Here is an 11,504-nt window from a genome sequence, read left to right as displayed (position 1 = left end):
TCAACACAACAAGAAATTGGAGACGACATTTTTCTGCGATTCTATGGACAGACAAACGATGATGAAGTCCCCAACAACAGCAACGACGACAAAGGGATAAAGTTATGCGTCAGCAAATGTTTACATACAATTTGGATGTGAAAAAGCCAACAGTGTGGTTCGAATAGAAACGAAGTTGAAGGACAAGTGAGTAGAGTGAGTGTGCAGGAGTCCGTAGCTGGTATTACGTTGTACGATTGACGAAAATGAATCGGGAAAAACATTTGCCTCAAGTTCTCATAATCAATTATGTATTAGGTGTTTGAAAGTGTCCCCCCGCCGTCTGTGCTCGCTCACATCACAACAATAACAGTTGTTTGTTGGCGAGTAGAAGAAAATCAGTGGTTTTTACACTACACATCCATCAGACGTCGTCATAAATATTATTATATTATATTAACATGCATATATATTCATATACGTATGTATGTACACAAAATCGGATATATGTATGTTCGCCGTACAGCGTAATTTAAATTTGATAATAATATAATTATACTTTGGGGTACTCTTTAACGTTTGAGATATGTAAAAGTGGTGTTGGTGGTGGCAATCCGATTGCTGTTCCAATATTGTGTGACATTAATTTCTTTCTTCTTTCAAGTTATAACGGCAAATTTAAGCACCATCACAATTCACAAGTTCGCAGACAGTCGTCGCTGCATTAACTGATAACGGTAGTCGGGTTACAGGCAACTTGGTGAATTGGTCAGTCACCATGGAGTCCGCCGACGTTCTGATGGAGGAGAAGAAGCTCATGGCCGAGGCAAAGTATCGTAACTACATGTCGAACATCGATAAGGCATTGCGGAACTTTGAATATTCTAGCGAATGGGCGGATTTAATTTCCGCACTGGGTAAATTAAGTAAGGTATGCTATTGAGTGAGTGGTCAGGCGGCGAGTGATGATTCACGCACTCAGTGTTTTCTTATCAGTTATACCTTTAATAATATGTGTTTTCTTTAATTCTTAAGGCCATTTCCAGCAATACACAATACCAAATTATACCACGGCGAATAAAGATTTCAAAACGTTTGGCCCAATGTATGCATCCGGCCTTACCTTCTGGTGTCCACTTGAAAGCATTGGAGACATATGGAGTTATATTTGGAAAGACTGGACCAGAGCGATTGGCGACAGAGCTTTTCATTTATAGGTATGTTTGTGTGCATTTTTATTGCATTTCATCAGACTTCGTGGTATATGAGGTCAATCCCAATTTTTATTTTTAATTTTGAAGGCAAAGATAACGTTACTCAGCGAGCTTTATTTCTCAAATAATTATCAATTTCATTTAATTAAATGTAAACATCTTTTATAGCTCCGGTCTATTTCCCCTGCTGGGATATGCTGCCATGAACGTCCGCCCAGCCTTGCTGGGTATATATGAAACCTACTTCGTTCCGCTTGGAGAAAAGTTGCGTCCAGCATTGAGCGGATTTTTAAGTGGAGTTCTACCAGGTTATGAATGCGGTTTGGACCATTTCGAACGCACCAGTTCTCTATTGACACAAGTTTGCCAGGCCGTTAATCCTACACACTTTTATACCGTCCTCTGGGAATGTGTGGCCACCAATGCACCCGTTCGTCTGCCAGCCATTACGTATTTGTTGGAACACTTCAATAAGCGCATGAGTATGCAAGAGCAAATCTACGTAATGGGTCACAACCGAGATATAATGATGTCCGGTCTATGTGCCTGCCTCAACGACAATGTAATTTTGGTGCAACGTAACACATTGGAGTTCCTCCTTTTGGGATTTCCAATGCATACAAAACTGTTGTCCGAATCAGATCTGGCCAAACTGGTGACAAATGCTCTAAATACCATACTGAGAAGAGATATGTCTTTGAATAGACGTCTATATTCATGGTTATTGGGTTCGGAAATATTGAAGAACTCACCAACATATGAAACGGAACCATCGCTACCACTACCGACCACCGATGGAGGAGATGGTGGGGAAAAACAAACAGAATCTTATTTTGAAAAACACTCAAGACATGTCGTTATCCAGGCCATAATTACAACCTTGAAGTTTAGTTTGGAATTTACACCTGTTGACTTGAAACCATATCGGATTATGGTCTCTCTATTGGACAAGGCCGAAATAGGCAGCGCTGTCTTAGATTATGTCCTGTGCGACATCATACGCACCATGTCCTTATCGATAGGTAATGTGGAAGTTATAAAATCGTCCAATTTGCTGTTTGCTACGTTCGATCCTGCATACATATGGACTTTCATGACAACTATGTTTGAAAAGGCTTGCAAAAAGGTAATGAGTTATTATTAAAAATATCACATTATTTTAATCCATTGACTTTTTATAGACGAAACAGTCCCCATCATGTTCCGATAAAGTTAGGAAATCATACATTCGTTCGAATAGCAATGGCAGTAGTGGTGGTGGAGGAGAACAACGTTTCCAGTGCATTGTTGGATCTGGAGATCCCAGTCTAGTGGAAATTTGTTTCCTAACTGAATTTCTATTAGAGACCATCTCCCTAGAGATGTACAATGAGACCACACGCATCTATTTGCCCAAAGTATTTCTGGCTATAACACAAATGCTGACAGTGCACCTAGAAAATTTAAACGACGAAGAGGTTATTGCATCTCTAAAACTCTGCATGAAAATCGTTTCCAGAGTGCAACCAATGATAACGTAAGTGCTTTTCATTTAGTATAATATAAGCGGGGAATTTAGTGTACGCTTTCTTTTAGGAGTCCAATTAAACTTATGCCACGTTCACAACAAAACAAATCATCAACTGATGACAAAAATTCTAACAGCACCGCAAGATCACAGCCAATTTCTGCATTGATAGGTGCCAATGCACTGGAGAAGAGTAAATCCGACTCTAAACTTGACCAGTTTGCCAATCAGGATGGCCACTCTCACACGATGTCCCTAAATAATGACGAAGATAATATCCGACGGTGCAACTCCAACCAACACATGGAACGAAAAAGTCCAACCAAAAAGAAAAAGGCTAAATCCTTCTCTAAACTCTCAGAGTTGGACAAAGAGGTAATGGTATATTATGAAGAAATACGTGTCAACAAATAAAAACAATTTGCCTCCTTAGATTTGTCCCGATACGGGTGAAATTATAGATCCACGACAATCATCATCCGATTTGGATACTCCAATCAGTATAAAGAAAATTAAAGCAAAGGGAAAGCAGGCTCAAAATCGCTTACGCATGAGTCCAAAAAAATCGAGACCCCATGAATTGGTATTGTCGGAAAATAAACAGCTCACTACAGGACCAGACACACATTCCAATAACGATAGCAGATTGGATACACCTGTTGGCGGCGAATATCAAGATGATGAACCTAAAAGTGCTCCCCTAGAACAACTATCTAAACAGCATGCCGAAGGTTTCGTTTTCAACTATCAAGATGTAAACAAGCCGGAAGACGAAGATATTCAGGACTCCAGCAACAACTATATGGCCACAGCATCCATACTGGAGAAGTGTATCAAACAGTATGAGGTATTTTTTGAAGTGTACATCAGTCATAAAGTGCTCGACATGAATCAGCAGCAAACGCCAGTAGATGACAACAAGTGTCCGATTAAAGTCCAAGTAGAGAAACAAGAAACTCTGGACGAAGCACAGAAAATACCCAATGTAGAAAACATATTCAAACATGAAAATGTCTACGAGGACTTGAATCCGTGTAGACTACTCGACATCGACAATCTGTTCGAAACTTTGAAAATTCACATTGTTAATCGGTCTAAACAGTTGCATTCATTGTTGAATCGTTCGCTGATTGTCGATGGTCAATCGGAGAATACTGATGGCAGTGAAGACGGAGAAGAGGGTACAATATACGAGTTAGATGATGTAACCAAAAAACGTTTACAGTCAATATTGGATTTGCAGTTGGTTCCGTCATTGCGACAAGCTATAAAGCTCTCGGTTAATCTTTTAGTCGAAATGTCAACCTTCCCAAATTGCAACAAAAATATAACACTAGAGAAAGCGGGTAAGTTTGTCAATCTCCACTATCGAAACATTTGTTGTTGCATCACTTTGAATTGTCATTACAGAAAAGGAATTACCCAGTTGGTTAAAAGTTCTTTGCATCGTTGCTTGCTACAGCCAAAACGACAGAGAGTTGCAATTGTCGGCTATTACCACATTATTCGACCTGATAAGGTAACAAGATAACTTCGAAATTTAGACAAAGCTGATTCCTAAAATCTCGTCTCTTTGTAGTTTACTAAAATCGCAAATAGAACACACAACCAGTCCAGGTGTGACATACGTAGTTATGCTACCTTTACTCAAATTCGGCCATGTTCACTATATAGAGCGCCGCACACGAGTGTTCCAGCTGTTGACTTCTAATCTATGGGACTATCTGGGGGAAATTGATGTGGACAATACACAAGTCTGTGCTTTGCTTTATCAACTGCATAATTGCCTCGAAAGTGGCCTTGTTGAGCGCATCATCGACAATCGAATGTATTCCAAGACCATGCAACAACATTTTACAGCTGCCTACGACACTGTGGAGGGGAACATCGGCCATCTGAGAAAGGCACCGGCAAAGAACAACCTCTCAGCTTGGAACTCATATAACTATGACCGAGCCACTGATATTCATATGATGTGTGTAACACCCACACTTATGGTAAATCGAGCGGCCATAGAACAATTGACCGAGAGCGAATCGATCAGTTTTAAAAAGTACGAATTACTATGGCATTTGGGACGCGATAAACAACAAACTCGAGGATTTGAAAAGATACAATTTAAAGTCCTGGACACACTGGCACTACCGCCTTACATGTCAGTAAGAACATGTGTAACTAAATGGCTGCAATCTGCCCTACTAAGGGGTGATCTTTCACGTTTGGTTAAGCCATTGTATAAAATTCTCCTGGCCTCCAACACAAAACGCGTAGGCATTGTTCATTTGCATTTGTTACGCAAGGGTTCCGACGAAAATGGGTCTGATGGAGCGAAAGATTCACTGCGCAACAGATCAAAAAATACGAATTCAGGCGACGTTGATAGCTCAGTGGAGGCAGATGTTTATGCTGTCAGTTCGGAATATGGCAACATACGGTACATAACCGATTCTACGAGTCACAACAAGAAACGTAGCCCCATTCGTTCCATTCAAAAAAAGATATTCGGTGTTTCTCTGAGTAGTAAAAATAAAACCTCAAATTTTGTAAGCGACCAGACACCGACTTCCACATCACCAAATGTCAGTGCTTTGGACCCTGCATCTTTGCCGACTACAACTATAGGCCTCATTGTTAATCCACTGGAGAATTCATTAGATTTTGACGACGAGCAAGAACCGGAAGAACTAAAGAAAAAGGTAAGCATTGACCAGCTGAAAGCATATCTGTAGAAAATTCTTAATCTAATTTGTATCTTTAGATGGCAATGGACGATTACGATCCCGAAGAATTGGACGAGGAAGATGACAATGACGATCCCTTGTATGAACAAGATTACACTGACGATTCAGAAAGCAGTCTTTATGATTCGGAGTCAGAACAAAGGGAAACAAGTGCTGAAAAAGACGACTCCATAACGGCTCAAAGCTCTGAATATGAAAATAAAACTAGACTGAAACGCTATGTGGGTCCCATTGAAAGCGTTACAGATCTACTGTCTCAACATGAACGCACCAAAAATCGCAAAACTTATCATCTAACACGCGAGAAGACTCCCGGTGAAACCAGCTTGACCTCCACAACAACCGAAGAACATGGACCGTTGTCTCTGGAATTGGAGCAAGACAATGAAGAAGAGGAAGTCCACCCGGCTGATGAGTATTTCGATAGCAAAAGCGAGGAACGCCAGGTGGAGTCCTTTGTGGATGATCTAATTGATCAAGTGAAAGACACATCGATTAGTTCAAGCAAACGTAAGAAGGGCTCCAAGAATCATCTAAAAAAGAAGTTGCGATCCAAAAAACTGGCGGGTCAAGACAAAATGGATAAAAAGCGAATGAGTTGCATATCGAAGATTTCCACTGACAGTAACAACAGCTTCACCACCGGTGAAATAGCCAAGGAAAACGAGGACGACGACGATAATTCTAGTAAATTTATAAACATTGAAGAAAAGAGGAAAACCCTTAACTTGGAAACATCAAAATCCCTAACAAAGGAGTGGGAACTAACACCCGAGACATTGGAGAAGAGCAAACAGAACTTGGAAATTTTGAGGCAGTCGGCATCGTCGCAGTTGCTCAAACACGATTTATCTAGCAAACGCTCGTCGACGAAAAGCAGCACTCTCTCATATGATGGAGGATCGAAACGTCTGCAAACAGAAAAATTGCTTCCTTTGTTCCAAAACCACATGCTCATCTACATGAATGTGTACGACACCAAACAAACCCTATATGCGTTCCATACCTTGCGCAATATAATATCGTGCGATACGCGCACCTTTCTGTGTCTATCAATAACGACTTCTTTATCGAGTAGTTCTTTAAAACAACTTTTAACCCGTCATCGTAAATGTATCGCTGGAAAAGGTTTTATGGGCAGCATTACAACATCCGAATTCGCCCAAAGTTATCGTGGTTGCATGCATCTGGAAGTTCTACTGTTGTTGTGTTTGTTTTATGCACGTGGATTCTTTCACGTTGAGTCACATGATGCAGCCAGCGAGCCTCCTACAAGATCCGACATATTGGGCAACTGTCGAGTGCAATTGGAAAGTGTAGAATTGCTGACTTTGATTTGTACCGAACTAATCGAGATTGTCAAGGGTATGGGCAAGGGTCTGGCGTGCTACTTGGCCGACCTAATGGCTCGCTGCAAGTTGCAAAAGGTAATTTTACATTGCCTCAATTCGTCTGTTAACACCTATGGCCACTTTTATCCCGGTTCCACAATGGCTGAACAAATAATAAACTTCAACAATCCCCACGACGACAATCTGCATGCCGAGGCCTTGCAGATACAACTCTTACGGTTGCTTATGGTTGTCATTAAGCTGGAGTACGAAGTAACTCTTCTGAAAAATGATGTGGGCCTGGCATCGGCAAATGATCAATCAGAATCTGGAAGTATATCTCCGACACGCCTCTCGTCAACGGAATCTCAACTGACATCAGTGAAATATTTACCCAATTGTGTGATTAGCCAGCAGCCGATGTTTTTATCGGCTATCCTGAGCGCCTTACAAGACGAACGACTACAGCCGTTGCATCACAACTGGACGGAGTTGGTTACCTCGTCGTTGAATTGCTTTAAATTTGGTTCGCTCACCAACATAGTCATAAGCGTTGTCCATCAACTGTGCAATAACATTGACCAACTAACAAAAATGAAACTCAGCGAACAGAAGGGTTTACCGCCCGACTACGTTATTTCACAATTGGAAGCTATTACCATTTTATGTCATTACTGCTTGCTGGACAATACCCAACAGACGACGCTCTCGCAGCTGTTCAATCAGGCGTACCCCCAAACTAGTTCCATTGCATCACAAAATTCGAATACTGGTCAATTGTTCAATAGCATTGTGCATTCCCTATTGCCTGGAGGCCCCTCTTCGGGAACGTCAGCAGCAAATCAAACTGACTCGCAGGCTCCGAAGAACTCTCAGCTGCTGGCGGCCCGTAATGCTGTCCTATCACATTTGCCGCGCATAGTATCCAGTGTGGCCGCCGTATGGGATAGTGACCTGGGTCAAATCCGACAAATCAAACAACAATTAATGGAATTCCTATCTCCTATTTCGCTGCACCATGGCTGCAACTTCTTGGCGGCAATCGCTGTAACCTGGCAGGAAAGAGGAGAGTCTCACCGCAAGAAGTCGGCAAGTGAATACAAAAATCTTTCAATAGCTCAACAGTATCAAAGACATTCAGTGCCTCAAGCCTGCAATGAACAGCTAAGCTTGGTATCACTGGTCTCCAGTATACGGGTAATGCCCATGGATTCGTTTGTGCAAACACTACACCAAGTTGTAAAATCTCCACCGCCCATACATCGACCACCGACAAATCTCAAAATAGAGGTCAGTGCCTTGGAGTTATTTTACTTTTATATGAAATCAGCCCCGGCTCCGCAATTGGGTGACTCGTGGACATCATTGTTGGCCCTACTAAGGGATGGCTTATCCCTCACACCCCCAGCTCAATTCACATTGCTGATGTTGTTGAACGAGTTTGTGCAGCGCTGCCCCCAAATGCCATTCCAGGATAAGAAGGACATCCGTGATTTGCACGATGTCACCTCTAGACTGGTGGACTCACTATCAAATGTGGCTGGCTCCTGTTTAGAACAGACCACCTGGTTACGTCGTAATTTGGCCGTCAAGGAAGACATAACTCCTTTGGTAACCGACAATGACGTGACATCAAACTCAAGCTCTGGTGGCACAGCGGGCTTGCAGAAGTATTCGGTGCAAGCCCAGAGTGTATTGGCAGCAATTTTAGCTAACCTTCTAGATGTAGCCTACGGTTCACAGGAGAAGGACAAGGTTGTTTCAATTGTCACCACTCTGCTATACAACATCACACCGTATCTGAAGAACCACACCGCTCGCAACATACCTTCGTTCTATGCTTGCTCCAGTTTATTGGCATCCTTGAGTGGTTATCAATACACACGCAAGGCATGGCGCAAAGATATGATGGATCTTTTGCTAGACCCAGCCTTCTTTCAAATGGACATCAGCTGCTTGCCCTTCTGGAAACAGATAATGGACAGTCTGATGACCTACGACAACACCACGTTCCGTGAATTGATGAGCCGTGTATCTCTGACCCAAACCGGCAGTTTGAATATATTCGCTTCAAGGGAGCAAGAGTACGAACAACGGTCCATGTTGCTAAAACGTTTGGCTTTTGTCATATTCTGCAGTGAGTTCGATCAGTATCACAAGTATATGCCTGAAATTCAAGGTAAGTGTCGCGGTTCAACAATTTGTTGGGTTCTGAACGAAAATATATATATTTTTTTTCGATTTGCAGAACAATTGGCCAACAGTTTGCGGTTATTGGCCAATGTGCCTTCGGTGCAAGCTGCTGTGTTTTTGTGTTTCCGTGTATTGTTACTACGGATGTCGCCTGATCATGTCACTTCTTTGTGGCCAAGTATAATAGCAGAAATGGTACAGGTCTTCTTGGCAATGGAGCAAGAACTTAAGGCCGATGGAGATGATTTAAGGTAAGTACATTCAATTTAACTATACGAAAGTTATGTATACCTGGTATTTTGTAATTTTAGCCAACATATACGCATGGTGTCTGGAATGGACGCACCTTGGTCTTCAACCGGTAGCAATGGGAACACCTCACAGAGCCAATTGTACCACTGGCGTTCTGTCCAATTGGAGGCATCAAAACTATTAGAAATGGGTTGTGTACTTCCTGCAACCCTCTTGCCTCACTTCCAGATGTACCGCTGGGCGTTTGTGGGCACTGAATTCGATGTCGCTGATAAGTCAATGCCCAATGGTATGGTAAATGAAGAAAACGCCGGGCAGACGGCACTCTATGTACCGCATATAAGACGGATTGCCCGACTAATGGATATGAAATACACTGTACATTCTCCGGTAAGACTCCTCCGCACAGATATTAAATATTTCAGAATTGATTAACTATTTTTTTTCTCGAATAGACTTTGAATATAAAACGTGGTCGTCACTTGATGCTTACCTGCCAACAGATATCAACACTGCAGGATTTGTACAGTTTCTTTTCAACACTCAGTGTAACCTGTCCCAATCCACATAATTATTCTGATATTGACCATGAAGTAAACAATTGCCTGCAAGAAATCGAAGATATACTGTCCAAAGATTTCCTGGAGAAAATTCCCTCAACTACAACACCAAGGTGAAAGGATGTACCAATAGTAGCCCCAATTAATGGCATAGGTGCAGCGCCGGACACTTGCCGCCAGATGTCATTAATCACTGATCTAACATACAACTTTTCCGCAACGACACGTTCCAAAATATCACCATATTCAATTTCTCAAACATCAATGCTGTTGTTGTCATCGTCGTTGTCTCCTCCTCCGACGCCGCCGCCCTTAATGCATCGGTCACCACTTTTGCCTCTACCAAGTCGTGCAATTCTAACCACACAAGTCGAGACCAACCATCTTCCATTTTATGTCTAATATGAATAGTTAAACTACTTGTGGCCTAAAATTTTACCCCTCGTTATTAGGGTCTCAAATCTATGCAATTCTGAATATCTTTGTATCGTTTAATTTTTATGTAATCTAATTAGCTTGAATGTACTCATAACGTTGGGAGAATTTATGCTCTCAATTGTTATTGCAAAAGAAATACCCACACACACACACCCAACCCATAAATATATGAAAAGTAAAAGAACTGTAACTATACTACGTGCGTACCACACTATTATTATTTTTATTTTTACTAATATTATAATCGTCATAACATTATGTATTGCTGTGAATCTGACAAAAAGGAAACAACAACAAGAATATTATTATATATGTACAATAATGAAACTCATTGATAAATAAATACAATTTAATGTTATTCCAACCGAAATGTGTTTCAATTTTTGGCTAATCGATTATTAATCATAACGACATTATCTGAAACTGATATTGAAACAGTTTTTACTTTTATGCAATTCTTAATTAAAATAACAGAAGTTTCAGAGTACTATTTTCAAGACATATAAAATGTCGCAGCGTGTGAAATGTATATAAGACAGTGACGAAGAGTTTCAGTACCGGATTCCTACACAAACTAATTCTCTACCTACGCAACGTTTTGACTCATTGATTCTAAGCTTTTGATCATTGATGTGAAGTAATAAAATGTACTTAGGATAATGCTACGATTTTCGGATATTCAATTCATCGCATTTTTAGTACATAACAGTTTGCAAAATCTCGAAATATTGGTCCCTACTTCTGGTGTACCAATATTTCAGTCCGTCAGTCCATTATAAATGTAATCAAAGTAAAGGATGTAATATTTAAAGCATTAAAAAACCAGTGCTTTTATGATGATGTTTGGCATGGGAAATTATTGTACATAAAAAAAATTACAAAATCTGCCTTAGCCTAATCGAAAAATTGTCACCGCTCGGTCAATCTTTAGCGAGTCCAATGTGTGAATAAATTTTCTTTCTATAGGAAAGATATAGTCCGGAGATGTTGTCAGTATATCCAAGAGTGATCGACCAGTAAATTATTATATATATGTACACATATATGGAAATTATACTAAGGATTATGTGTTGCTTAAGACCCGGTCGGTTTGAAATTTATAACATGAGTAGTTCGATGGCCCAAATTATAAAGAACTACTTTTTTCTTGAAAAGTTTCCTAAGATATGAGCTCCAGAGTTCCACTGGGAAGACCATTTTTTTCCAATGCTTTTTAAAATTCTCTAATATTGGAATATTGGTAACAATTTAAAGAATTTGCAAAAATGTATTTCATATAATTATATTTA

The 11,504-nt window shown here is 40.6% G+C and overlaps 1 protein-coding gene across 1 annotated transcript; it reads left to right on the top strand.

The window, feature by feature from the left end:
• The first annotated feature begins 709 nt into the window (after positions 1-709).
• LOC133333105 (protein dopey-1 homolog) lies at positions 710-9,947 on the top strand. Its single transcript, XM_061541448.1, is given in 11 exon segments — positions 710-910; positions 1,015-1,196; positions 1,362-2,319; positions 2,375-2,709; positions 2,769-3,075; positions 3,134-4,046; positions 4,111-4,219; positions 4,280-5,403; positions 5,406-8,951; positions 9,021-9,607; positions 9,673-9,947. Coding segments are annotated over 11 exon segments (8,436 nt in total). The 5' UTR covers positions 710-757; the 3' UTR covers positions 9,895-9,947.
• Positions 9,948-11,504: the final 1,557 nt, after the last annotated feature.

The sequence above is a fragment of the Musca vetustissima genome, unplaced genomic scaffold (assembly GCF_032173495.1).
Source record: "Musca vetustissima isolate MV318-11 ecotype Yass unplaced genomic scaffold, APGP_CSIRO_Mvet_v1 utg900, whole genome shotgun sequence".
In the NCBI taxonomy this organism is placed as follows: domain Eukaryota; kingdom Metazoa; phylum Arthropoda; class Insecta; order Diptera; family Muscidae; genus Musca; species Musca vetustissima.
This window is presented reverse-complemented; position numbering and strand designations above follow the sequence as displayed.